At 51.4% G+C, this 25439-nt stretch overlaps 9 protein-coding genes across 9 annotated transcripts; 5 read left to right on the top strand and 4 right to left on the bottom strand.

Annotated features, from left to right (window-relative positions):
- Positions 1-34: 34 nt before the first annotated feature.
- Positions 35-1922, bottom strand: STEHIDRAFT_168011 (Creatinase/aminopeptidase; the record flags this gene model as incomplete). The annotated part of the gene is made up of 3 exons (XM_007303414.1): positions 35-251; positions 327-1505; positions 1577-1922. 3 exons carry the CDS (start codon positions 1920-1922, stop codon positions 121-123), a joined length of 1656 nt encoding a protein of 551 aa, XP_007303476.1. The 3' UTR covers positions 35-120.
- Positions 1923-2124: 202 nt separating this feature from the next.
- Positions 2125-4667, top strand: STEHIDRAFT_168010 (metabolite transport protein). The gene is made up of 10 exons (XM_007303413.1): positions 2125-2639; positions 2709-2828; positions 2884-2907; positions 2971-3135; positions 3191-3308; positions 3364-3551; positions 3610-3668; positions 3734-4013; positions 4092-4160; positions 4232-4667. Exons 1-10 carry the CDS (start codon positions 2546-2548, stop codon positions 4612-4614), a joined length of 1500 nt encoding a protein of 499 aa, XP_007303475.1. The 5' UTR covers positions 2125-2545; the 3' UTR covers positions 4615-4667.
- Positions 4668-4812: 145 nt separating this feature from the next.
- Positions 4813-6586, bottom strand: STEHIDRAFT_110458 (FMN-dependent alpha-hydroxy acid dehydrogenase; the record flags this gene model as incomplete). The annotated part of the gene is made up of 6 exons (XM_007303412.1): positions 4813-4997; positions 5122-5298; positions 5385-5857; positions 5961-6169; positions 6233-6357; positions 6427-6586. The coding sequence occupies 6 exons, from the start codon at positions 6584-6586 to the stop codon at positions 4813-4815; spliced, it is 1329 nt and encodes a 442-aa protein (XP_007303474.1).
- Positions 6587-7261: 675 nt separating this feature from the next.
- On the top strand, positions 7262-8694 carry STEHIDRAFT_56338 (amidohydrolase 2; the record flags this gene model as incomplete). The annotated part of the gene is made up of 6 exons (XM_007303170.1): positions 7262-7378; positions 7439-7533; positions 7596-7818; positions 7900-8097; positions 8206-8436; positions 8497-8694. Coding segments are annotated over 6 exons (1062 nt in total), but the record flags the coding sequence as incomplete, so codon positions are not given.
- Positions 8695-8910: 216 nt separating this feature from the next.
- Positions 8911-10743, bottom strand: STEHIDRAFT_78022 (uncharacterized protein). Its single transcript, XM_007303216.1, has 9 exons — positions 10244-10743; positions 10115-10171; positions 9859-10035; positions 9678-9780; positions 9591-9621; positions 9456-9527; positions 9332-9379; positions 9219-9261; positions 8911-9152 (listed from the first exon to the last, which is right to left on the bottom strand). The coding sequence occupies exons 1-9, from the start codon at positions 10522-10524 to the stop codon at positions 9122-9124; spliced, it is 843 nt and encodes a 280-aa protein (XP_007303278.1). The 5' UTR covers positions 10525-10743; the 3' UTR covers positions 8911-9121.
- A 415-nt stretch (positions 10744-11158) lies between these two features.
- STEHIDRAFT_168007 (general substrate transporter) lies at positions 11159-14140 on the top strand (the record flags this gene model as incomplete). Its single annotated transcript, XM_007303411.1, has 20 exons — positions 11159-11212; positions 11272-11290; positions 11348-11385; positions 11451-11523; positions 11591-11653; positions 11710-11870; positions 11943-11963; positions 12039-12125; positions 12181-12206; positions 12261-12270; positions 12337-12370; positions 12439-12452; positions 12523-12592; positions 12669-12860; positions 12923-12976; positions 13036-13047; positions 13110-13174; positions 13238-13574; positions 13639-13672; positions 13757-14140. The coding sequence occupies 20 exons, from the start codon at positions 11159-11161 to the stop codon at positions 13977-13979; spliced, it is 1587 nt and encodes a 528-aa protein (XP_007303473.1). The 3' UTR covers positions 13980-14140.
- Positions 14141-14502: 362 nt separating this feature from the next.
- On the bottom strand, positions 14503-17381 carry STEHIDRAFT_78016 (acetate--CoA ligase). The gene is made up of 8 exons (XM_007303215.1): positions 17153-17381; positions 16918-17067; positions 16307-16813; positions 16089-16240; positions 15595-16018; positions 15230-15509; positions 15110-15170; positions 14503-15042 (listed from the first exon to the last, which is right to left on the bottom strand). The coding sequence occupies exons 1-8, from the start codon at positions 17303-17305 to the stop codon at positions 14781-14783; spliced, it is 1989 nt and encodes a 662-aa protein (XP_007303277.1). The 5' UTR covers positions 17306-17381; the 3' UTR covers positions 14503-14780.
- Positions 17382-18946: 1565 nt separating this feature from the next.
- On the top strand, positions 18947-21372 carry STEHIDRAFT_96192 (uncharacterized protein; the record flags this gene model as incomplete). Its single annotated transcript, XM_007303410.1, has 10 exons — positions 18947-19691; positions 19785-19863; positions 19924-19937; positions 20005-20135; positions 20204-20291; positions 20501-20573; positions 20682-20849; positions 20912-20956; positions 21030-21113; positions 21174-21372. The coding sequence occupies 10 exons, from the start codon at positions 18947-18949 to the stop codon at positions 21286-21288; spliced, it is 1542 nt and encodes a 513-aa protein (XP_007303472.1). The 3' UTR covers positions 21289-21372.
- Positions 21373-21932: 560 nt separating this feature from the next.
- On the top strand, positions 21933-25247 carry STEHIDRAFT_168004 (uncharacterized protein). The gene is made up of 10 exons (XM_007303409.1): positions 21933-22459; positions 22538-22675; positions 22746-23178; positions 23268-23447; positions 23512-23617; positions 23676-23846; positions 23917-23986; positions 24055-24487; positions 24584-24783; positions 24863-25247. Exons 1-10 carry the CDS (start codon positions 21942-21944, stop codon positions 25071-25073), a joined length of 2460 nt encoding a protein of 819 aa, XP_007303471.1. The 5' UTR covers positions 21933-21941; the 3' UTR covers positions 25074-25247.
- The last annotated feature ends 192 nt before the right edge of the window (positions 25248-25439 follow it).

Raw genomic sequence — 25439 nt, 5'->3', positions numbered from 1 at the left:
CGATTCTGACTGGTCCGAAAACCGTTGAACATTGGTTTTGAGGGCAGTAGCGCAAGGTTTCACTTCTGCCTTTCGCTCACATCTCATTACAGGACGACTATATTCGTTAGACCAAGTGCATCATGGCTCCCAAGGACTCGTCGGCAAAACACCGCTCAAGATATCCACTCCGTCCTCGGTGATCAATATAATATCCTCATGTCGCACTCCAAATACGCCCTCGATATAAATCCCGGGTTCCGCGGTGAAGACTATTGCCAGCACGTAATCGTCAGGATCGCTCATATACTCAGGAAGGCGGACCCTCAGAGAGAACGAAAACGTACCCATTCCAGGCTTCAACACCGTCCCCGTATTCCCCTTGTTCAAATACGGCGGCTCATGCGCCTTGATTCCGATTCCGTGGCCTAACCTATGCGTGAAGTATACCCCATAGCCTGCGTCGGAGATGACGCCGCGAGCGGCGAGGTCGATGCTCGATGCCGTGGCGTCGGGAAGGGAAAGGGCGTGGATGGCTGCAGCCTGAGCGTCGAGGACCGTCGACCAAATGGATAACTTCTCTTCGAGTTCCATTTTCGTCGACGAAGATGATCGATAGGAAGAGGAGTTGCTGCTGGCGAAGAAGGTCCGACAGACGTCGGAGCTGTAGCCGTACAGATGGGACCCGACGTCGATGAGGATCATGTCTTCGTCTGGGTTGAGGATCACGTCGGGACTGCTGGAGCAATGTGGACAGGCGGCGTTTGGTCCGAAGAGAACGAGGTCGAAGAAGGGATCCATCCCTGCGCCGCGACGCATGACTTCGTCGAGGGTAAGGCTGAGCTCGAGTTCGCTGATGCTGGCTTTGGAATGTTTGGCCTTCGGGGTAGATAAGCCGGTAGCATGGAAAAACCGGGAGAAGAAGGGGGTGGAAGTCCTGTCGCGAGCGCTGGGAAGTGAGAGGAATGAAGGAAGGCAGTTATGGACGGCTCGGATGGCGGTGATTGTGAGCGTGTTGACGGCGCGCAGGAGAGCGATTTCTCGTGGTGATTTGAGTTGTTTGACGAGTGCGTAGGCGGCTGTGTAGGAATATGGTACGACTTCTAAACCGCTGGCGACCAGGCCTTGAGCGATGAAGAGACGCATTTCGTCGTCTGCTACGACGAGCGGTTTCGGAAATATAGCAGCCTCTTTTTCTCCATCCCGGCCACTCGTTTGGGAGAGACGGCGTGGCTGGATGCGCGTAGCAGCGTAACGATAGAGATATTCAGAAAGGATCGCGAACGGGTCTTCGTGTTCTTCCCAAGTTGCGTATGACATCGTGCCATTGGCGAGGGGCATGTTGAGAGCTAGTGCACGTTGCAGTTCGAAGGCAGGGGTTAGGAAGGTGGTGCGTGCGACGACTTTGGGTTCGGAGTTGGTGGTGTCGGCGATCCCTAGAACGGGTTCGACGACCATCAAGAAAGGACGCTCTTCAGGTTCCCATGATTCCCATTGAAATGAGGAAAGGTTGGTGTAGTAAACCTCTAATGCAAGGCATCATATTATTAGTTCAGTCCACAGAAAGATGCGATAGAGAAAGGAAACCTGTGCTGACCTGTAAATCCTGGTTCACCGACAAAGGCATCGAGACCTTCCTCTACCAAGGCTCTTGCAAGTCTATCCCTTCGCTCGATGTACTCTTCTACGGGAAGAGCCTCGACGAGTGGTTCATTGAGAGCGCTTGTATCGTAAGCTGCAAGAGAGCACTCGAGGAGACTGTCAAGGCGATTGTCACGTCCTACGTTCGGAGCAGAGTCTCCAAAGGGTGTTTTATAAAGCCAAGGCAACACCGCAAGGGAGGAGAGGACGGCAAGCAACAGAACCTGACCAAACTTCGAGTCCTGGTTGCAGATAGCCGGTTCAGAGTCCTGACGACTCTTCATGTCGGAAGGGGTAGACATCGTATGCGATGGTGGGTGTGCGCAAAGGGCCATTTATTTATTCAGCACGAATACTTATGATAATAATATTGCGGGTCGACCATGACGGCGAGAGGAAGAAGGGTCGCCGGCGCCGATCCTTCTCGGCTGACTCCGGCCTCGTGTTGAAATTACTTCCGCCGCGGCCTTCCAACCTGCTCATGACTGCCACCGCCTGGGAGGCCCCACCTCTTTAATGCCGTTGTGTCTATGGAATACTTTCGCTTGGATTTGCATGCCCTGCATGAGTAGCGAGTACTTGGTCAAAGCTCATATTTTATCCAGTTGTGACCCGGTATTTTTCGTTGCTCCATAATAATACCTGCACACAAGTTGAACTTTGCGCCGAGCGCCCGAGATGGGCAGTACCCATCATCCTTCTTACGGTCCTTGTCCACGCTGGTATCGGTATCCTCTGGTATCCTCTTAGACATTCAGGAGCTTATCTTCGTGTAGCGATCGTGTGCGTCTTTATCTAGGGACGCTCTTACCCCAAGGGCAGCTGCGCTGTAACATGACTTGTTTAAAGCTAGAGAGAAGTTTCACCATGAGCCCTAGGCCTTCCTTTCCCCGAGGCATCGACTTGACCAGCAGTCCTAGGTACGATGGCTTCCAGCGAAGACCAGCCAGTTAGCTTTGCCCAGAGGGCAAACGCGATCTTTACCGTTTGGTTCACTGGAATTGCTATTCTCTCCGACGGTACGCCCCTGCTAACAGTTCACAATCCTACACAGCGATGCCGTTTCTAATGTTCCTCGGTTGTGCTAGGTTATAATGGTGCTATTATTGGGAATTTGGATCTCATCTTCACGGCTCTATATCCTGAGTCCTTTACTACCGACATCTATACTCGTGTCAGTCATGCCTTCATGATTGGAGAGATCATCGGTGCGTTGTTTTTTTCTCGTGATGTTCGAATCTGTCTCTCATAAATAGATTCTAGGGATGTGTGCTTTCGCGGTCATAGGTTGGCTCCCGTATTCAGATCGCTTGACGGTCCGCCAACTGTGCTAATATTTGAGCATCTCAGTCGACAGAATTGGACGAAAGGCAGGTGTCGTAGCCACGACCTTGATCCTCATCGTCGGTGTCATCCTCTCAGCAGCAGCGTCCGGCAGAGACCAGAATGGCATGTTCTGGATGCTAATCGTCGCTCGTGGTTTAGTAGGAGTTGGAGCAGGCGGAGAATATCCAGGTTTGTGACTAAAACGAATTCTATACAACGGGTTCGACCTGACCATTTTATGAAGTTTGCGGTGCTAGTGCTATCGAAGTCAGCAACGGTCCACTGACGAGGAAGCGGAGAGGTCTCATGATGAGTCTTACCTGCGATCTCATGGCAGACTTGGGCTTCGTCATTGGTGGAATGTGCGTGCTCCTTGCCTTATGGACGAAAAGAGACTGACGATCCTCCTTATGACAGCGTCCCACTCGTTGTCCTCTTCGCTTTCCACCAGAGCCATTTCGAAGTCGTGTGGAGACTTTGCCTTGCGATTGGCGCGGTTCTCCCCTTGTCCATCTTCTACTTCCGGCTGAAGATGATTTCAAACACGCAATATGAAAAACATGCTCTGCGGTCGAATGTACCATACAAGTTGATCTTCAAGCGCTGTAAGTCTCTCTTGGAACAAACTGGTTCAATGTGGCGTTAATAGTTATTCCCATTCAGACTGGAGGTCGATTCTCGGCACGAGCATCCTCTTCTTCCTTTACGACTACATTGCCTGGGTATGTTCCCTATTGCTCTAAATACCTCTTAACATCCGAACCCTAACCACCAAACCCGCCCACAGCCCTTCTCACTCTTCTCCTCCGTCATTTTCTCCCACTTCAACGCCGGCGAGTCCATCTGGAAATCAATCGCCTGGGGAACTCTCGTCAATGCATTCTACGTCCCGGGCTGTCTCATTGGCGGTTACATCGCAGACACCAAATTCGGTCGTCGCAAGACTATTGCTATGGGTTTCACGATCCAGGCGATTTTGGGTTTCATCATCGGAGGTGCTTTCAATCCGTTGACGAATAATGCGTTTGGAGCGTTCGTGTTCTTGTATGGGCTTTTCGTGGCTGTTGGTAAGTGTTCTCCTATTTTGTTGGTGGCGTTGACAGAGCTGACAGACGCGTTCGTTGGTATGTGCGATTAAATTGTAGGTGAGGTCGGGCCGGGATCTTGTGTGATCCTCGTCTCAGGCGAGAGCTTCCCTACCCCCATCCGTGGCCGTACGTATCCTCTTCTTATATTCATCTCCATACACCTGTCTTACCTTGCTTTTCCTAATTCGCCCTGATAGACTTCCTCGGCCTCGCCTCTGCATTCGGAAAGGCTGGTTCCGCAATCGGCTCCACAGTTTTCACCTCCATTCTCGCCCGATACTCCAACTCCTCCGACCCGAACAAAGGGTCCCAAGTCGCGTTCCTCATCGGTTCAGCATTTGCCGTGCTCGGTGCAATATGTGCATTGTTATTGCTTCCCGACACGCCGAAGGATTTGGAGGTGGAGGATGAGGCGTTCAGGGAATATTTGGAGGCGAATGGGTTTGACACGAGTCAGATGGGGATGGGTGTTGCGAGGCGCGAGAAGACGACGGATGAGGAGGTTGGGGATGAGAAGGTGGTTATGGAGAAAGGTGAGAAGCAGGTGGTTGTCGCGGAGCAGCCTGTCGTGGGGTATTGAGTAGAGTAGTCGTGACTAGCTTCGTACTCTGTCATCACATATATTTAGACCAGAGGGCGATATCTATAAAAGCCCCTTCCCAGTGTATATTTCACTCTAAGAGTCGAACACAGTCGACCCAATCGTCGTGGCTGAAACCCAAGATAATTCCCATTTTGATACACAAACAATACACGGCTTCTAACACTCTACAACAAATCAGGAAGAAAAGAGCCCCAGCTCCATCCTCTCCAGCACTTCCTCCCTCCGGTCCCATATTTGATCGAGAGAGCTGTACCCAAGCAGGCCAAGCACAATCTCGGCTTCGCAGAGGAGGCCGCGGATGACCTCCTCGACACCCTGTTCGCCGCTGATAGCAAGACCATACATGTATGGGCGACCCACTGTAGAAGTATTGGAAATGAAGTCAGCTTGACTAGACGCGAAGAAGCAAATCGAAGCTCGGAGGTTGGGAGACGAAAGGTGGAAGTTGCGATGGGACGTGATTGGAGTGAAATGAGGACTTACAAAGGACGGCCTGGGCACCAATTGCGACGGCCTTGATGATATCGGCGCCACGACGGATACCTGAGTCGAAGAGGACGGTGAATTTGCCTGAGTGTTGGGCTTCGCGGATGCGTGGGTGGGCCGTGATCTTCTCCAGTGCGATCAGGGCCGGAATGGTTCCGTCGACCTGACGTCCACCTATTATACGCCGAAGAATACAGAGGTAGGAGTTTCTGTGAGTACAAAGATGGACGAGTAGACTACAAAGAGACGTTAACACTCACCATGGTTCGAAACAACAATTCCGTCACATCCAACCTCCAGCGCCTTCAACGCATCATCCACATGCAAAATTCCCTTCAACACCAACGGCCCCTCCCAATGCTTCCTCACAAACTCCAACTCCTCCCAGGTCCTAAACAACCCCGAATGAATCTGCCTCGACCAGTTCCTCCCCAACACCTTCATCTCCTTCTCATGCTCATCCCCAAGCTCCCTCTTCGCGTCGCATACGGCCGGGTCGAAGGGGAAGGGAACGCGCTCGTCGTTACGAGGGGCGAGGTTCTGCGTGGCCATGAAGGCGGGGTCGGAGGTCCCGACTTGGATACCGACGCCGTGCATGAAGGGAAGGTAACTTTTGTCGAGATCGTACGGGCGCCATCCCATGCACATGGTGTCGAGGGTGACGACGCATGCTGTGAAGCCTGCTTTCTTGGCCCGTCCGAGGAGGGATAGAGTGATTTCTTCGTTTCGCGGCCTATGTCAAAATATTCATAGTCGCCTTGTATTAGCTCATTGACGGATAGCAAGATAAACCAGACGAATGGAGTGGAGATGGAGATAAAGAAAGAGTGGCGTACCAGTAGAGTTGGTACCAACGCTGACCATCACCGTTGGCAGCAGCGCAGTCTTCGATGGAGCGGGTCGAGGCAGAACTCATGATGATGGGAACGCCGACTTTGGCTGCTGCTTTGCACGACGGGATTTCGCCATGGACGCTCAGGAGTCCGTGAACGCCGATGGGGGCAAGCAAAAGTGGGGACTTGTACTTGACACCGAACAAAGTTGTCTATAGATGAATGCCACCATCAGTTCGAGCGAGCTTAGACCGCCAAAATTATTGAAAACTTACCTCAAGGTTTCTGTCGGATGTGTCTACGAGCATCTTCGGGGTGAAGCCCCATCGCTCGAACGCTTTCCTGTTTGCACGATCCGTGGAGCAAGACCCAGCGCTGCCAAAGACATAGAGGAAAGCGGCTATTTACACAAGTGATCGGTGAGCACATTCCGTCCTCTTGTGTCTGGTTCGTGAACGAGAAAGCTCACATCGAGTAGACGCAGTGACCTCCCTCGCCTTGGCTTCGAGTTTGTCCGGGTCATAGGAACCGATGGAGGGTTCTTTCCTACCGTTGTAGACGACATTCATGTACTTCGACCAAGACTCCGGAGCATCCTTGTCGGCCTCGAGAGCAGCTTTGAAAGCCATGCTGGTGTAATGAACACGAAGAAAGAGATCGCCACAAAGCACGAGTGTAGTTCGAGAGAGTTGGTTGGAGGTAGTTAACGGAGTAGCTTTGACCACTGCGGCGCTGGTAGACCGATACCTCTCGGATTTTCGCAAGGTATTTTCAAGATAGAAGAAGCTAGCATTATCGATGACTGCCAAATTTCCGCGGGGAGTCAGGACATGTTCGCGGGTCGGTCGAGACGTTGGACCAGGCAACCCAAAGCCATCGAAAGAGTTCCGCCCCGAGCACCTTTCGTTCAGATAACGAGAAACAAGATCTGAAGAATGCAATGGGATCGGTCAGGAGGCGGGTTGGTCTACAAATGCGAGATAAGTGGATGAGCGGATGACATTGACAAGCGGAAGTTCCTGGCAAGTACCGTCGGCGCCATAGCAAGATAAGATACAATCGAATAATTCGAGAGTCCGCGCCGGCGGATCAAGTCCGGAGGTTCCGCGTCGGCGGAAGAACGAGTTAAAGCAGGAACGTCGTTTACAGCACCGAGCGAACACGGTAAGTACTTGTAGAATACCTCTCACAATCAATCCACTTAACTCATACGTCGACGTCGACATGGCCTCCTCCAACCCTCTCGTAGATGTTCACACCCGTGAGTTTCGCCCTTCAGCCTCTGCAAAATATAACTAAGTCTAATTCGAATAGACGTGTATCTTCCCCGGTATGCGGATTGGCTTCGCTCGAGGTCTGCTGCCCCAAGAGTCTACACGAACGAGAAAGGCGAAGAACGCTTGTTGATCTTGGACGATGAGGTCAATATTTCGTTCTAACGACAGGCTTGACGTTTAGCTAACCTCGGTTTCGGCCCACAGCCTAGTGGTGGGCGTCCTGTTGGCCCTCAATACTGGGATCGGGATGAGAAGCTCAAGTTCATGGACCAGCATGGTATCGACATCTCAGTCGTCAGGTGCGCGACACCTTTTATTGGAATGCTTACTTGCTCCATTCACTGACAAGTATCTACATCAGCTCTGCCAACCCATGGCTAGACTTCCTTCCACCATCCGAAGCCCACGAACTCGCACTTGGGTTGAACGATGACCTGGAGACATACTGTGCTACTGGCCCGGCATTCTCTGATTCCTCTATCCAGCGACTATACGGCCTCGGGCTCCTCCCTCTCGTTCCCGGAATCTCCATCCCAAAAGTGCTCGAATGTGTGGCCCAGATCGCTGCCGCACCTCACTTGAAGGTACGTGCGCCACAACATCTTACGCCACATCTCACTTCCACTCCCAAGTATACAAGTCTGACGACGTTTCTCTGTGAATAGGGTTTGATCATGGGCACGAAAGGCATCGGTAAGGGTTTGGACGATGATGCCCTCGATCCCGTCTGGAAAGCCATCGAGGCTGCGGGTCTCCTCGTTTTCCTTCACCCGCACTACGGCGTAGACAGTTCGGCCTGGGGCGAAAAAGACAACGGTCACGTCCTTCCTCTTGCCCTCGGCTTCCCCGTCGAAACCGCCGTCGTAAGTCCACTCATCATCCTATTCAAACCTCCTTATCGTTTCCTTCTCGCTCTGTAATCCATGTCTCAAACTCAGACACTGACCTGTCATCTTGTTTTGCGGAATTAGGCCGCGACCCGTTTCATCCTCTCCGGCGCATTCGACAAATACCCGTCCCTCATCATCCTCCTCGCCCACTCCGGCGGAGCTCTCCCGGCCCTCTCCTCCCGCCTCGCATCCTGCATAGACCACGACCCCATCGTCGCCGACCGTCTCAAACACGACGCCCGCTACTACCTCGGTAAATTCTACTTCGACGCCGTCGCCTACGGTCCCGAAGAGCTCGGATTCGTAAGCGAAGTCGTTTCTCGCTCGACCCGGTTCGAGGCCGGGTTCAAGGCGGGACAAAAGGGAGGGGAGACGGATCGGAAAGTGGGGAGTCTGAAGATGTTGTTCGGAACGGACCATCCGTTTTTCCCGCCGTTGAAGGGACAGGTGAAGTGGAAGAGCGTGGTTGAGAATTTGGAGGCTATTAGCGAAGTGAGTGGATGGGGCGAGGCGGAGAAGAATGCGGTGAGGGGTGGAAATGCGTTGAGGATCTTTGGGTTGGGGCAGTGAGTGCACGAGAATTCAGTGATGCGTTGTATTTTCGTAGGGGTCAAATTATTTTCTGGGTCGTTGATGTGGTATATAGAGAAAGCGAATGTATGTCGAGAACATGTTGTAAGAAGGCTGTATTGATTTACTTCGTGATCTGTATTGGTTTGCTGTGGGACCGAGTCTCGACACAATGTTGAAATCTGGTTTGTACACGGCAGTGCCTCGTAAAATAGTCGGTTGGCTCCCTTGAAAGGTAGCCAAACGCTGCGCATGTTCTCTCCACATATACGACAACACTACTCATCGCCGCAGAGCGGATGAAGATCATCGCGCTCGGGCACAAAAAACAAACAAAAATAAAACAAGAAACCCCATAGATCATACTGTGCGATGGGTGTTGTGCAACAAGTACAAGTTTCATCTAAGCGCAAATCCTCGCTGTAACTCAATAAATCACGGCCATGCGTAACTCGATGCTACAAACAGATCGAAACCGAGTCAGCGAAACGTTCGGACGGGGATATTGAGGAAACGGGACCGACCTTTCTCGAGGTTTACCAAGTGACTTTCTCTCTTCGTCGATGACTATCATGGTATTAGAAAAGAACGCAAGGGGTGAGGACGGATTGAAGAACTGCTTGGATAGGGAACTTACACGCAGTATGAGCCACGCATCTGATGTTGCCTCGTTCAGGTTCGAGAGCTGTTGGACCAAGACAGGGAGGATCAGTCGACGAGATTAAGTAGAAGAGACGGGCGTGTGAGTAGGGATGCCTTACTGTTGTCGTATTGCCTAAATATGAGTATGTCTTCGGGGCCTTGGTTGCGGATGTACACCCATTTCATGTTTTCTAAATGATTTATCGAGTCATCAGGATGCGTTGCACTCAATAAAACGAGAATAACGGACTGACCGTTGTACTTGATGAAATATCCGCCGCCGTACTGATGGAGGACCATGTTCAGGGGGAAAGAAGGTTGAGGCTGTAGCGAGAACATACTTTGTCAGACGTCCTCTCCATATCCTCTGGGTTAATCGTTCGCGAATCGCAAAGAGCTAAAGGCGCATCCATAACCGGACCATGAAGCGGCCTCCAAATATTGCTATAGACGAAGTCATTCCACGTATGTATCAGAAACTGTGAGCAGGAACATAAGTAAAGCGACGCTAAAACTGCTCACAAGATCGCAATTCTGTCCTTCTCACTGTACTCAGAACCATCAAATTGCGACAGAACACGGGCAGAAGCACGCTCCCTGTTGATGTCGACGTGAACGGCAGGAACGGGCTGCATGCCGGCGTCGACGGAAACTTCATCCTTGTAGTTCGCATTGGCGTCTTTGCCGTCTGTTCTCCGTCTGAAAGGGTCATGGTCTCAGTATGGTTCGTGAGATACGCTGTATAGGAGGACCGTGGTGAATCGAGTCCGTCACTTACCTGATCTGATAGTTGGTGCACTTGCAAACTCTCGCGCCGAGGTATTCCTTCAGCCATCTACAGAGTCGGAATCAGATCTCTCGTTCGTTGCACATTCGCACAACAGAACTAATATTGAACGCGACTCACTCGCACATCACCTCTTGATACTTCTGTTCCCAACCCTTCTCCCCATCGAGCCCCTCAAACGGAACCTTCTCCCAACTGAAGCTCTCCACATCTGTCGACGGCTTCTTCTCCACCTTTCGAAGATCATGCATCGGAACCTTGTACGGACGGAGGTATAGGGGCCCTCCCGACCTAAGATGGGTCACAAAGGGGAACTCAAAAGCATCTGGCTCAGTCTTTTCAGCCGCAAAGTTGAGATCGACGAAGACAGGCTCGGGCTGCGAGGATACTGCGACAGGCATGGAGATAAGTCAAGGCTAAGGTAAGGACAGCGTTAAGGGCTTGTTTGTATAAGGATGACTGCTTTGGTGTCGTAAGTATCAGTGGGGGTGTCCCGGTACCGCAGAGATGTGGCTTGTTCGAGGCAGAGGACAATTAGTACGACGCCCACAGGAACAAGCAGCTGTTCGGATATGCCGCGCAAGGCACCAACGCTAATCGTCGTTCCTGACGAGTTTCTTCCATAACAAGCAATCGTGGAAAAGGCTAGGATGAGTTCCGTCGATAAAAGTTGTGGGGAAAGTGACTCTCAACGGCCTGGCCGGGCGGATGCGGGCTGTTCCTAGTGGCAATGGCTTACTTAAGCCGCATCTTATCGCCGGAAGCAACTCGGGGCGCTGGCATATTGCATTGAACTTGATCCACTCGCACCGCTAAGACGCCGCGTAGGTTCCACAATATCTCAGACCTCAGCCTGCGGCGCTAATAATATGAATGACTTATCGCTGATAAGTGCTGTCGCGAGACATTTCCAACCATCACGAAGGCTCCCGAAGCGAAGGTAGAAAGAGGATGACGGTCCCTGCATGTTTCGAGGAGGCTCCTTCCCTTCTTCCCGCCCCCAGTAGTTCCTCTACGCACCCGACTTGAACAATCATGCTCGCCGGGAACGAAGCGTTTAGGTCTATCCCCAATGCTGACTCCCATCTGGTACGTCTTGAGAACTATTCACTGTCTCACGTATCATCGCTCACACGACCTTTATATAGCATTGGTGGAAGAACGACGGTGAATATCGATACAAATCGACGCGCTAAGTGAACAACGACTGACTCTGTTTGCTAGGTTTGCGCAAGCTCAACCTTCTCCTTTGTACCATCTTCGTAAGTTTTTGGAGGTCGAGGTTACTACAGTCTTCTGACGCTGACTCACTCGCTATTCCCCCCAGATCGCCCAATTCCTCAATGGCTACGACGGCTCTCTCATCAGTGGCTACCAGTCCATGAAATCTTGGATGTCAGGTCCGTCAAAATTCGGGCCTTGTGTATCTGCTATAGACGTCTCACTGACTGAGCTTTTTTTGTCTAGCTCTTGACCAGCCAAGTTCAAGTGACATCGGCCTGCTCAACGCAGCGACGTACTTGGCGGGCCGTATGTCTCTCTACTTGTTTCTCTCGTGGCGATATGCTAAACCATCTCCTTCTCAGTGTGCACAGCTCCCGTCGCCGCGTATGTTGCGGATCGATGGGGAAGGAAGTGGTGTATTCGGTACTCTTCTGTTACGAACTTGATTGGCACGGCTATTGGTGCGGCATCTGGTGCTGGCAATTCGAACGGCTACGCGATGTTCATCATTTCTCGGATCATTGTAAGCACCTGTTTCTCGTTCTTCGCGGTGTGCTGCAAATTAACGGCTTGATATCTTCGTGCCGCGCACTAGATCGGCTCTGGTATCGCTTTTGTAAGCTATATTTTGTACTAGCATTCATCGCCTTCATGGATGGTCGATGCTCATCATGCACATGGTTTCATGAAGGCTCTCATGACTTCCCCTGTTATCCTTCAAGAGCTGCCTCATCCGAGACACAGGACATGGATGGCTGGGTTCTTCGATGTATCATTCGTAAGTGGTTCTTTTCTTCGTACACGCGGATATCCGTTAATCTCGGATTATATAGATCATGGGTAACTTCGTCGCCAGTTGGTAAGTATTTTTTCGTTTGTTGAATACGTGCAGCGAATGCTGACCTTTTTTTAGGGTTCTCTTTGTATGCTAATTTCCCTAAAGAAACATTGAAGATGGGCGTCGAATACTGATATCTGTCTCCTTGTAGGGTTGCTCGCACATCACAAGCAACTGGGCATGGCGTGAGTAAATCCTATGCGTTGTTTCATTGAAATCATTGCTAAGACGTACCTTTTCTTTTCCCCTATAGGTATTCCTTACATCGTGTGTATACTTTTCTGTGTGGGCTATTCATGTTATCGCCCTGTCTCACATATACTCCCCGCAATCCTAGATCCATCTTGGTCCTGCGTTCGCCATGATCATCCTGATCACCTTCGTCCCCGAGTCTCCCCGTTGGCTCAGTACGTTATCTACCCAACCCTTGTCCCTCGCACTACTGCTCCACAATAACTGACACCAGCCATGCACTCTGTACAGTCAAACAAGGTCGTCACGCGGAGGCCAAGGAGTTCTTTGCAAAGTACCACGCCAATGGCCACGAGAACGATGAGCTCGCCGAGTTCGAGTTCAATGAGGTCGTTGATGCTATCAATTTCGAGGCCATCGCTCACCAGGACTCGTGGAAGGCGATCCTTACGACGAGGAGCAGTCTTCATCGCCTTGGATGTGGTACGTTTGCAGTGTCTGCGTTTTGGTCCTCCGATCTCGTGACTCACGGACTTTCTCTTTAGTTGTCTTAATTGCTGTTTGCCAGAACCTCAGTGGAACGGCTATCATCGCGTACTGTAAGTATTTCGTCCTTTTCCTAGGTTATTGAGCCTTCGTTGATAATTTGTCTTTCTAGACTACACTTCTAGTACGTTTCATTGTTTAGGTATACTTTCCGGTGTAGTATCCTAACGAAGGGAATTCCCTCAGTCCTCAAGCTCGTCGGGATCACGAACAGTACCACCCAGACTGGTATCAACGCCGGCCTCACATCCGTAAGTCACCACTCTCTAACGCCACCCTCTTCCCACGCCACTAAACTAACCCATCTTCAATAGTTCACCGCCCTCGTCGCCCTGTTCGGTCTCTACCTCACCCAACACATCCGCCGTCGCCCACAAATCTTCATCTCCTGGACCGGCGTCCTCCTCGCCAACATCGGTCTCACCGTCTGCACATCCATGTACCAGAAGACAGGGAACACCGGACCCGGTATCGGTGCCGTCGTTTTCGTGTGGTTGTACAACGGGATGTTCTTCATCGCGTGCGGCCCGATCTTCTTCTCCTACCCGGCTGAGGTGCTCCATTACTCGATGCGGGCGAAGGGTATGATGGTCTGGGCGATCACGGCGAAGTGTCTGAGCGTGTTCAGCTCGTACACTAACCCTGTTGCTAGTAAGTGTCATCTCCGTCAGTTGCAAAATGGATGTATTGGATGCTGACTGGGGTTTTCTACTAGTGGCGGACATCGGCTGGAAGTGGTACACCTTCTAGTAAGTCCCTTTTCGTTCTCGGTCAACCACATTATTTCGTTCCTTCTCTCTGCCTACAACATGCTCACCCTAACGCACTCCCAGCCTCGCCATCATCGTCGTAACCTTCGTCCTCCTCTACCTCTACATCGTCGAGACCAAAGGCTACACCCTCGAAGAAATCAGCGAAGCCTTCGAAGGCAGATCACCGTCTTCCAAGTCTTACAGCAGCGACCCTGCCCACCCTAGCGTCCTCGACAAGAAAGGAGGCAACGGGAGCGGACATTCGGTCAGCGTGTCGGCTGTCGACGAAAAGCATGAGCTCTGAGTGCTTAGCGCTTGAGCTTCTTTTGGTTTTGGACGGAGTTTGGTTTGAGTTGTAGGCTCGACCGATGGGTTATATTTGGGACTGATTTGGATAGGATGGCATGGGGTGGAATGATCCCATGGATGGACACGATGTAGCCTTTATCTATTCTTTTATGTTAGATTTTTCGTTTCGGTTTTTTCTTCGCGCGATAATCTGATCTGAAGGGTCAACGTTGTCAACATCGGTGTGAGCGCCTGGTGGTGTGAATGGCCTGCGTGTCTGAAAATGTTATCACGCGTCTTGTGGAACAGAGCGCAACGAACATGTCGGGTATTCTCAGGGTGTTCAAATCCTCCCCATAAGGCCTACAAGGCCCCCACAATTTCTTGTGGTACGTTCAGACTGTCATGTATTTTGCAGGGTTTTACCATGAGTAACGGACAGCCCCTGTGGCGCCACGGGCCACTCGTCCGACGCCCGACCTACCCCAACTCGCAATCAAGTTTCAACGAACTTCCGTACACGCTGCTGTCGACAAAGAGGGAGAAAGAGACAAGACATATATATAATTTGCGCTACAAATATACCGCTATATCATACACTACACAAGCTTACGATCAACGTACGAAGCCACGAAGCCGCCGAACTCCTTCCTTCCCCGATTTGATCCCCTGCGCGCCCAAAGCCCCAGACAAAGAGAAATTAAGACATAAAACATATAGCATGGAACGAAGACATGAGACAAAGGACAAAGAGTCTATCATAGCCCGCCCCCTCACCCCTCACCCCTCAGCACTCAACCATCCCACGACTCACAACTCACGACGACTCCGCGACCTTCGCCTTAATAACCTCCACCACACTCGGATCCGCCAAAGTACTCAGATCGCCCAACTGATCCGCCTCACCCGCGACGATCTTCCTCATGATCCTTCTCATGATCTTCCCCGAACGGGTCTTCGGAAGGTCGCCCACGATGTACACTTTCTTCGGCGCCGCGAAGGGTCCGATGACTTTGCGGACTTGGATGGTGAGTTCTTTCGTGAGCGCGGATTCGTCGGAGGGGTCGTGTTTGAATTCACTGTGGGTGGAAAGATGGGGTTTGGTTAGTGAGGTGTCTGTAAAACGGGGAATAGGAAGGGACATACGGTTTGAGAGTGACGAATGCGAAGACGGCTTGACCGGTCAGCTCATCCGCAGAACCAATAACTGCAAGAAATGTCAGCAGCTGCCAACCTATTCATCAATCAAGGAGGGAAAAAACATACCAGCAGTCTCAGCAACACCGGGATGCAAGATCAACGCCGACTCGATCTCAGCCGTACTCAACCTATGTCCGGACACGTTGATGACATCGTCCACACGGCCTTTAATCCAAATATACCCATGCTCATCGCGTCCCGCGCCGTCGCCGGTGTAGAACACGCCCGGGTAAGGCTTCATATACGTCTCGAGGTACCTCTGGTGGTCTTGATAAACCGTGCGAGCAATAGACGGCCAAGGGTTCTTGATGACGAGCACACCCTCGACATTATTCCCCTTCAGCTCCTAAAAGTAGGAAACGAAAAATTACCACGAAGAACCAGTGTCAGCTGCACGGACATCGTGAGCGTTGAAGAGAAGAAACACTAACATCCCCGGTCGTAGGATCTAAGATCGCCGTCTCAATCCCAAAGAAGGGCACCGTCGCGCTTCCTGGCTTCGTCTCGATGGCCCCAGGGAACGGCGTCACCACGATACTCCCTGTCTCCGTCTGCCAGAACGTATCGACGATGGCGCATTGTCTCCTTCCGACGTGGTCGTTGTACCAGTGCCATGCCTCGGGATTGATGGGTTCGCCTACGCTACCGAGGACACGGAGCGTTGAGAGGTCGTGGTTCTCGACGTGATGAGAGCCAAGGCGGCGAAGGAGACGGATGGCGGTAGGTGCGGAGTAGAATTGGGTGAGTTTGTGTTTCTCGACGGTTTGCCAGTAGCGGGAGGGAGTGGGGTAGACGGGAGTGGATTCGAAGACGGTAGTGGAGACACCGTTGGCAAGAGGGCCGTAGACGATGTAACTGGTAAGTGCGAGAGCGAAGAAAACGTAAGTCGAAAATAGAAAAAGGAGTACAAACGAAGAGCACGTACGTATGACCGGTGATCCAGCCAATGTCGGCCATACACGCAAACTTGTCCTCCGGGTGAACGTCGAAGACATACTTGACGGTCATGGCCGCCCCAAGGAGGTAGCCGCCGGTAGTGTGGACCACACCCTTCGGCTTTCCGGTCGACCCGGAGGTCTACAAATGAAACCATAACAAATGTCAGAAAGTATACATGGAAGAGGTAAAATATAGAGCACGTACGTAGAGGATGAACAGAGGATCCTCGGATGCCATAATTTCCGGTGGGCAGTAGTTCGGTACCTTGGCCGTCTCCTCATGCCACCACTTATCCCTCCCCTCAGTCCACGCAATCTCGCCTCCTGTACGCTGCAACACCAGAACATGTTCGACATCGGGGCATTGCTTCAGCGCAGCATCGACGATTGCCTTTGTCGCGATCGTCTTTCCTCCACGTTTGCCCTCGTCCGAAGTGAGAAGGACTTTGCTCTTGCAGTCGATCACACGATCGCGAAGAGACTCGGCCGAGAAACCAGCGAAGACGACGGAGTGGACGGCGCCGATACGAGCGCAAGCGAGGAAAGCAGCGACGGCCTGCCATGTCATGGGAAGGTAAACCGAGACGGTATCTCCCTTCTTGACGCCCAAAGACTTGAGAACATTAGCGATACGACAGACTTCACGGAGGAGCTCCGAGTACGAGACATCGCGTCCCTCGTTGGGTTCGTCGGCTTCGTAAATGATGGCGGTCTGTCACAAGTCAACAGTATGGTCATGCGCAAGATGGACGAAACAGATGGGGTTAGCGATCATTTGTTTGGGGTGGGATAATCGATGAACAGGACAAACTGTACCTTTTCGGGGTGCTTGTACGCCCAACGGTCGACGCAGTTGTACGACGCGTTCAGACCGCCCTCAGGGAACCATTGGATGTCGCCGGTCTCAAAAGTCCCTGCGCGGACGGTGTGGAATGGACGATGCCAGTACAAGGTTTCGCGAGCCATCTACCGATCACGGAACATGTTCCGTATCAGCCGGCGAATAGGGGCGGACGAACAAAAGTGAGGAGACAAGGGAGAGACTGCATACCTTGGCCCACCATTTATCTGACTCGTGACCGACAGTCTCAGCATGAGCGTCTCTGTACGCTCGATGGTCAGGTCCGACATGGGACTTCTTGTGGTGACCCTTGACTCGAGGAGCAATAGGATGCATAGGAATTTTAGGAATATCTTCAGCCATTGGAAAAACGGGAATGGTGTGAGTTGAGGAATGCAAGGGTGAAAGGGCGCGAGATGATGGGAAGAAGAGAAGAAAGGGGGAGGATGGTAATCATGGTCTTACGGCGGTGGTGAGCGTTATATAGCACGACCAAAACGGGCGCACTTTTGAAGTCTTTTGACTTTCCGATCACGCTATTCCCCTTTCCCCCGCAGCGCGTGACCGCCGTCCCCTAACACGTGAAGTGTGGGGAAAATGCAAATAGGGCCTCCATCCAATCCGCGCGCCTCCGTACGTCCGTCTCCGCCTCCAAGAACAACTTCACGGAGCACCGACTGGCCAATTCACAGTCGAACGACTCTTGTTTATCTGGGGGACGCCATCGGGATGACTAGGACAGAGTCGAAACACTCCGTATTACCCCGCATTATAGCGGTACGCGATGACGAAACGGACGGCAGATGGCGACGACCGGGAGTCCGGCAGGTTCTCGTCCAATGAGCGCCTACAGCGGTCTTTAAGGACCAGGCCTAAATGCACTTTCAGCGGTGCTCAACTCCTGGGGGAGCGGCCGCAGGAGAATACACCTGCGGTCGTTGGACGATTTCTTGTCGTGCAAGTCCTGAATGCTCCGAGCATGTCGGTTTGTAAAACAAAACATAGACATCTCATGGAAGAGGATCAGAAACTGATGGTGGGAAAGACAGTTGGGCGTTGAGTCGCCGTAAATGATACCCGTCAACGGTCGGAATGGTCCTCCTGACCTCCTCCTGAATTTGTATGGATCGAACCCGACAGCCGCCGTCAGATGCTGTATACAAGGCGCTCGGTCTTACAGCCTTGTCTTCCCGTGACATCCAAGGTATGCTTTATAAACGCCCGTGTCCCGAAGCAAAGGTTTCGCAGGGCGTGTAAACAAACGCGTGAAGTTTACTCACGCTTATCGACCAAACGCACGCCGAGGACGATAGAGCGCGAGAGAGTGAAGTAACAACAAAACGCACTCACCTACGAACGTAGACAAGCTTTGGACAGGAGGATGGCAAGGAACGACGTCTGCCAATCTGCGTGCGAGCATTCCAAGCTTTCTCATCGCAGCATCCGCTTGGCGGTGTCTCAGTAATGTTCGGAGCATGCCAACATGACCATAGAAAACTCACCAAAAATTAGGAGGGATGGGGGTATGACTTTGCGGCGTTCGAATGTTAGAGCTTGTCTCCTCATATAGCAACACAATCGACGGCGTTTCAGGAGCGTTCAACATTGAAGCTGAACGGGCCAACGTTGAAGTCGCGTCGGGTGGCACCGTAAAGCCCCTGTGGCCCGGAAGCTTGAACCATGTTCACGGCGGCTCCGGAATGCGGAGAAACGCGTATTGTGCTCTATTCGCGTTCAACAAATAAATGCCCCGATGCTTCCATCGGATCACACCTATCAACAATCCACGGTAATTTTGTCGACAAGCAACATGAGGGGGGAAAATCAGTCACAAATATTCGATCCGACAAGGGCCGGCCCGAATCGGCTTCGGCCCGCCATGGTGCGCATCGGCGTCAAGACGACCGCCTTCAAGTTGTCAATCTCACTCAACTCTCACTGTGCTTCAGGCGGACGCGTTCTAAATCCTTGAAACCAGCTCATTCTCACTATTATCTGTCTGTCATGTCGACAAACACGCGTTCGACGCGTAATAAACGTGTCTCCGACTCTGGGACGGCGGCGACGCGGTCGAAATACTTCGAATCTGATGACGATGAAGACGAACTGAAGGGGGCGACACCTACCAAAGCGAAGCCGCGGTCTACGAAGACTAGCCCTGCGAAAGCGACTCCGACGAAGAGTAAACCCGTGAAGACGAAGGGCCGTGCATCGCCCGCCGGTACCAAAAACAACAAAGCCAGCCCGCCTCAGAAGAAGCCCCGTAAACCAGTCCAATACGACACAGACGACGAAGAAGAGGATCCTTCCGAGCTGAGCAGCATCGACACACCAGAGCCAGATGACGTATACGCCGAAGCAGAGCCATCCGAAGCCGAGGACGGTCACCGTGAGGGTGAGGAGCTGGACAGCGATGCTCTGGATGAGGATACGGACGATTATGATATCCATGCTGCGCCGAAGAAGGCGCCTGGAGAGCCGGATAGCGATTCGTTGGACGAGGACGACTTCGATTTCGAGGGCGCAAAGGACGTGAATGGGAAGAGCAAGAAACGCAAGCGTGTTTCGGCCTCTCCAACCAAAACCAAATCGAAGAAGTCGACGAGCGCGACCCCGAAGAAAGCGAGTCCTAGGAAACGCCGAAAGACGAAGGATGAGGATGAGGATGATGAGGAGTACGATGAGGAGGATTTGGGAGAGGGGCAGGAGATTGTGGGGAAAGTCGTTAAGGCACCGAAGACGGGCAGAGGTGCGTGATTTTCTCTTCTCCTCACGGTCGTTGTCCCGTGTTCGAATATTGCTGCAAGTGTGTTGATTTTCATCGCGGCGACCGTATACGTAGTTCCGGCTGGCCAAATATCACAGAACACGCTCAATTTCTTAGGCGAGTTAAAAGTGCCGGAGCATAATGATAGGGAGTGGTATGTCCTTTCCACCAGTTGTCATGTGTTTTGCGCATATTGAACTCCTTTATTCTGTAGGTTCAAATTGCACGGTCAGTCCTTCCTCACAGACTCGGGCTTTGTCCATTATTCGAATCGTTTGGACTTCTGTCTTGGTAGAGCCGGTGTACCGTCTCGCCGAACAAGAATGGAAAGACTTCGTCGAACAATTCACGGACGACTTGATCGAAGTGGACCCACAGATTCCCCCACTCCCGCCGAAGGACGTTATTCACAGGATATATCGCGACGTATGCTTACCGTTCCAATTCTTTTCTTGCTGAGCGTGCTCCCCCTCAAATTGATCGCGGTTTTGTAGGTACGATTTAGCAATGACAAGACGCCTTATAAGACAGGGTTATCTGCGAGCTTCTCAAGGAGTGGGAGGAAAGGTATCTTTGCTGGGTGTGAGTGTTCTTTAACACGAAGTTTGCTATGTACATCTGGACCGAGACTGACCTATTGTATGCCAGATCACATGTAAGCACCGGGTTAACCGTTATGCTCGGAACGTATAGCGTGAACTAACCATGTTGTCATTACATTCTACACAGAGCCAGTATGTGTTTCGAATTCCCGTCTAAGTTGACGTTACTCAATTCCCTGTCCGTTATAGTCAAACCAGACGGCGAGTCATTACTTGCCGCTGGAACGTGGTGTCCAGGGAAGAACGAACTCGCCACCATTCGGTACGCCTCCTTCTCTCACGCCCCACCTCCCAAACCTAGCCCATCCATTCTATCGCTCTCTGCTGTACTCCTTCACTTATGGCTTTATCTGTCCTACCGCGCTACTAGGTCACACATCCAACACTCCCCCACCCGCCTCCGAAAAATCATCACTAATCCCTCCTTCGTCAAACTCTTCGGAGAGGGCAAGCCTCACCCGAAGGGCGCGAGACGTAATATTTTCGGGATGGACGACGAGTTGAAGGTGGCGCCTAAGGGCGTGGCGAAGGATCATCCGTAGGTTTTCTTCGTCGATCATACTCACCGACATGAGAACGCCAACTGACTATCCGAGGTAGGGATATCGACTTGTTGAAGTGTCGTTCGTTTGCGGTTGTTTGTCGGTATGTCACTTTGTTGAGATGAGGTGAGGTGAAATGGGACGTTGAGGCTAACGAGGGAGGGGTGATTTGTTAGATTCACGGACGAACAGGTTCTGAAGAAGAATTTCCGCGAGGAGTTGAAGAGAGTCATTGAGATTACGAAGCCGATGGTTTACTGGTGCGTTCATCATTTGCTAGCGTGTCTGTTGGAGGTAGACGGTGCTGATACGAATCTCAGCTTAAATGATTATATGACGGTTGGGGTCGGAGATGATAATGACGATGATGACGACGAAGATGATCAAGGAGGTAATGAGGGCGGAGACGGAGGCGAGGAGGACGACGATGAGTAGAGAGGATGCAGTATTGGTGGACGCGTTTCTTTATTTCATCGGTATTTTTTCTTTCTTTCTTTCTTTCTTGGGTTTCGGGATTTTGGATATGTACAACACACGGCTCCCGTTCGGATAAAGGCGAAGATCGTGACATCACAAAGTGCCGTCAGCTTCGTTTCATACTGTGGCGCCCAAGGCTTGAACAGACCGTCTTGGCAGCGTGCAGTTTTGCAAAGTACTTCCATCTCATCATAACGCTGGCGCTAGCGCTAATAGTAGTTGAACTGCTCTACACGCTGGCCTCGTGATCGATTTCTGGCGCACCCTGCATAGCTTGTTTGGTTCCCCGAGTTTCTCTTGTTCTCAACTTCTCATATGTCAGACTAGTGAGCCCGAGACAGCATGCGTCTCGGCGATGCGGCTGGCTGTGGGTGCGTGAATGAGCACTTCAGTTATTCCGACATCTGTGTTCCTTCTGATCGTCGACGGTTTGGCACTTTGTGTGATCACCCAGGCTACTGCCGTTGACTCACTGCATCGGTTTAGCACAGCTTGCACCGGCTCATCACCTGTTTTGATCTCCTTCAAGTTGCATCGAGTACTTATAGCGCGCACATTTCGGCCACTCGTGTGTGTGTATCCCTCTTGACCTTCTTCTTTTTCCCCTCATCATGCCCGAAGGGCCTCCCGGCGCGACTTATGGTCAGCTTCATCAGCAACCTGTTCTTGACCCAGGCGCACCCTCGCGCAGACCTCGCCGCTCTTGCTGGTCTCTTTGCTGGACAATCGGAAAGATATCTTTGCTCCTTGTCGTCCTTGTTGTTGCATTGCTCGTCACGATCTTTGTCGGTGGGCTCATATTGGGCATAATCAAAGACGTGAAGGATCCGCATAGGGAGAAGATTTTTGATGCGAATGGGACGGTGGCATCGGGGATCGTGAGGCCTTTGGTGGGGAAGGATCAGAAGTTTGATGTGGCGGTCAGTGTGTGGATCCGGGCGGGGGTGGAGGAGGAGAGGACGTGGAGGGAAAGCCTCGCTATGCATGCGGATGGGGAGGAAGAGAAAAGAGAGGTTGAGTACTCGATCCTGGAGAAGCCTCTGTTTTCGGACGTTGTTTTTAGAGATTTGAGTGTTTCGGACAAGCATAGAAGGGTGGATGTACCCCTTAGAATTCCCACAGCAAAGTTGTACGTCCATTCTACTTGTTCGTGTTCCGATCGTACGAAGCTGTTATCAAGTCCGACTGACAATGATGTTACTTGTAGTCGAGAACAGAACTTGACACTAATGGACCTCAGAGGTTCATTTATCCTCATACCTTCTTCGCCGTCTCCGCTAGACAGACTCGTTAATTATTCAAGGGCTTACAACTCATTGGATGAGGTCCCACGTCGATCATGGCCGTACGTACCCTTCTTCTACGTGCACATGATATATAGTATGATGTAATGGGACTGAGAATGGCTTTTGTAGGTTTCCGCTAGGCTCTGAAGAGATTGGCGACGCCACACTAGCAGACCAAGCCATAGAACACTTCGGCATATCGACGAATCTTCTCGAGTTCCATCCCATCCCTTCACGCTGCGGCCCTACCACTGAATCCTCTGAATCTCCCTTCCCGAATGGCACTGAGCCTTCGGACCCTTCCACGACCTCCTCTGAAGAAGCAAAAACACAAGAAACTACAGACTCGTACGATGACGATGATGAGATCGACATAGCGTCACCAACAATTGCTCCCAAGGCGTCTGCTACCGGACGCCCGAACACCAATTTTTGGACTCCTAGGAATTCTTCACACCATCCGTTTATTGTCACTAGGTCACAGCTCGTCGTGATTGACGAGACAAGGCCTTTCAATCTCACAGCGTTCAACGATGCATACAAACGAATGAAGATGTCACATGTGGGTTCTCCTCTTTCTCTATAGCATTAGGAGATTCGATTCCGACATGTATAGATGTGCTAATGAGTTATAACATCTCGGACGCATAGTGTTCTGACCCATTCGAATCTACATATCTCGGTCCGGGGCAGAAGTGGTGTCAACGTCGATACTCGGAGAATGGACACTGGGACATGCGGATGAAGGTGACGAAGGAGGATGGAGAGGGCGAGACGGAATGGGTATACCCACCGTCTTTGTATACAGCGCCATGGGCTGCGGGACCCTTGGTATGATGTTTCGATGTCTGTTGTTTTGTAGCTCTCGCTGATAGTTGTGGTTCCATTCGATTAGGATCTTGTTCCTGTTCCTGTGAATCGGGAGAACTGCACGAACATGGTTGAGAGGAACGAAACCGCAGACAGCAAGCATTGGGTCTCGCTCCCTTCGGATATGGATGGTAAATCTCTTCTGCGATGTAGATTTGGTGATTCTCCTGTGCTTATGGCCCTCTTCAGACACAGATGAAGGATATGTGGACGTCACCTGGAAGATCTCATTTTCTTCAAAGCGACCGCATCATATATCCCTGTCGTCCCCATTCGCCGCTGGTTCACGTCCGGATGTCTTTGCACACAATCAGACTAAGTACGAGAGCCACAAGATGCAAGATATAGCGGAATTGATGAGTGCGTCCTGATACTGTAGTCTTTTGGTCTGATATAACTCATACTCACCGGTTCGAACACAACGGTATAGATGGAATAGCCGGTCATCGATTCGATGAAAACAGACATCCTATACGGCGCCTCGCGGTTGACGTCGTGAAGTATGAATTCTCTACTACGTCTTCATCCTAGTAATTTGTGCTAAAAATATCGTTTGGGTCCCATACAGCTACTTCCTCATGTTCGTCATTCACGTCGTGGACATTCATTACTGGTACACCCGCACATCCGCTTTCGGTATAAGCCTTTTCGGGTCCTCAATCATCGCTCTTTCTATCTTCCTTGCTGCCCTGGTCAACTTGATCGAGCATATCGTCTCCGACTTCACAAACATCAAAGCCCTGAGAGGCACAAAAATAATTCAGAGAGCTGTAGCCTACCTTTTTACAGGCTCGCTGTATATCTTTGCTGTGTTGCCGACGGTATTCATGACGAAGACCGTATTCCGGCTAGAATTAGAGTGGGTCGTTCTCGGAAGGACGTGGAAGGAGTTACAGTGGGTGAGGGTGAAGGTCCCGGTGTTGAGGAGGATGAGGGAGTCACACAAGGAGAGGGCGAGTGCACGGTTGGATAGGAGGACAGATTGGCGAGTCATGGCTAGTGTGAGTTCATCAAATTTCCTTCAAAGTCGCTGTCCTTTCGAATGACCGTGCCTTCCGACTGATACACCATGGCTTTCGCTTTTTTGATATGTATAGCTTTACGTCGCACTTGCGGTGTATTTCTTGTTCTACCCTTACTCACACTATATCCTTGAGCCGTCAATGTCTCCAGATCCGACGGGCGATGAGCTTTCGTCCATGAACAGGTTCAGCTCAGCATTATCCACACCTCCGGAGCTAGTGGGGCCTCTGTTCCAGTTCCTGCTAAACAAAAGGACCGGCCTGTTTGGGGGCAGGTAAGTCGTTCCTTCGTCGATTCGATTATCACTGCTATTGTCTTCTCTGTATCGCATACTTATCTTTGACTCTATATAGGCATCGTATGGCGGCAATCCTAGATTTCGCTCGATACATCATCACCCTCCTCAAACTGGTGAAAGCCTTCACAGGTCCGTATGAGGTCGTACCTGGTTTTGTGGCGCAGGAAGTGCTTCTGATTGGGGTAGGAGCGGCTATGGCGTGGCAAGCTTTGACGATGAAGGCGGTGGACGCAAGGGCTGGGGATGCTGACGAGGATGAAGAGTAAGAGTAGGGTCGATTGTTCGATGGACTTGGTGGAACTTACGATAAATAATTAGATATTACGATATGTATAATGGATGCAACGATGTTGTAGTGCGCGGGGTCCTCTTTGAGTTTAAATGTTTGCCGTCTATTTATCCCGTGTTAAATATATTATATATACCACGATATAGACGAGCGTATGTAGAAGGAAGAGATGTCACTGTACCAGAGCAAGAGCAAAGTTAGCAGATGCGTTCCTACGATGACTACGATGACCCTCGCTTGCACGGTTGAAACGTTGAAGTCCCGTCCACTCTGCCTTTGTGAGACTGCTCGACGGCCTGAACGGTCAGGTTCCTCTCGACCCATCAGAGTGTGAGCATGATAT

This window comes from Stereum hirsutum (genome assembly GCF_000264905.1).
Source record: "Stereum hirsutum FP-91666 SS1 unplaced genomic scaffold STEHIscaffold_6, whole genome shotgun sequence".
NCBI classification, from domain to species: Eukaryota; Fungi; Basidiomycota; class Agaricomycetes; order Russulales; family Stereaceae; genus Stereum; species Stereum hirsutum.
This window is presented reverse-complemented; position numbering and strand designations above follow the sequence as displayed.

What these genes read in the sequence shown, in the direction of transcription:
- STEHIDRAFT_168010 (XM_007303413.1), top strand. Translation starts at nt 2,546, where the DNA reads ATGGCTTCCAGCGAAGACCAGCCAGTTAGCTTTGCCCAGAGGGCAAAC. An exon ending in GTGTGCTTTCGCGGTCATAG is followed by an intron (nt 2,908 to 2,970) that starts GTTGGCTCCCGT and finishes TGAGCATCTCAG; the next exon opens with TCGACAGAATTGGACGAAAG. An exon ending in TTTACGACTACATTGCCTGG is followed by an intron (nt 3,669 to 3,733) that starts GTATGTTCCCTA and finishes ACCCGCCCACAG; the next exon opens with CCCTTCTCACTCTTCTCCTC.
- STEHIDRAFT_78016 (XM_007303215.1), bottom strand. Translation starts at nt 17,305, where the DNA reads ATGGCTGAAGATATTCCTAAAATTCCTATGCATCCTATTGCTCCTCGA. An exon ending in CGTACAAGCACCCCGAAAAG is followed by an intron (nt 16,814 to 16,917) that starts GTACAGTTTGTC and finishes GACTTGTGACAG; the next exon opens with ACCGCCATCATTTACGAAGC. An exon ending in TAGATCCTACGACCGGGGAT is followed by an intron (nt 15,510 to 15,594) that starts GTTAGTGTTTCT and finishes TCCTACTTTTAG; the next exon opens with GAGCTGAAGGGGAATAATGT.
- STEHIDRAFT_78022 (XM_007303216.1), bottom strand. Translation starts at nt 10,524, where the DNA reads ATGCCTGTCGCAGTATCCTCGCAGCCCGAGCCTGTCTTCGTCGATCTC. An exon ending in TATCAAGAGGTGATGTGCGA is followed by an intron (nt 10,172 to 10,243) that starts GTGAGTCGCGTT and finishes CCGACTCTGTAG; the next exon opens with ATGGCTGAAGGAATACCTCG. An exon ending in TGCACCAACTATCAGATCAG is followed by an intron (nt 10,036 to 10,114) that starts GTAAGTGACGGA and finishes TGACCCTTTCAG; the next exon opens with ACGGAGAACAGACGGCAAAG.
- STEHIDRAFT_168004 (XM_007303409.1), top strand. Translation starts at nt 21,942, where the DNA reads ATGCCCGAAGGGCCTCCCGGCGCGACTTATGGTCAGCTTCATCAGCAA. An exon ending in GTCCCACGTCGATCATGGCC is followed by an intron (nt 22,676 to 22,745) that starts GTACGTACCCTT and finishes TGGCTTTTGTAG; the next exon opens with GTTTCCGCTAGGCTCTGAAG. An exon ending in ATTGGCGAGTCATGGCTAGT is followed by an intron (nt 24,488 to 24,583) that starts GTGAGTTCATCA and finishes TGATATGTATAG; the next exon opens with CTTTACGTCGCACTTGCGGT.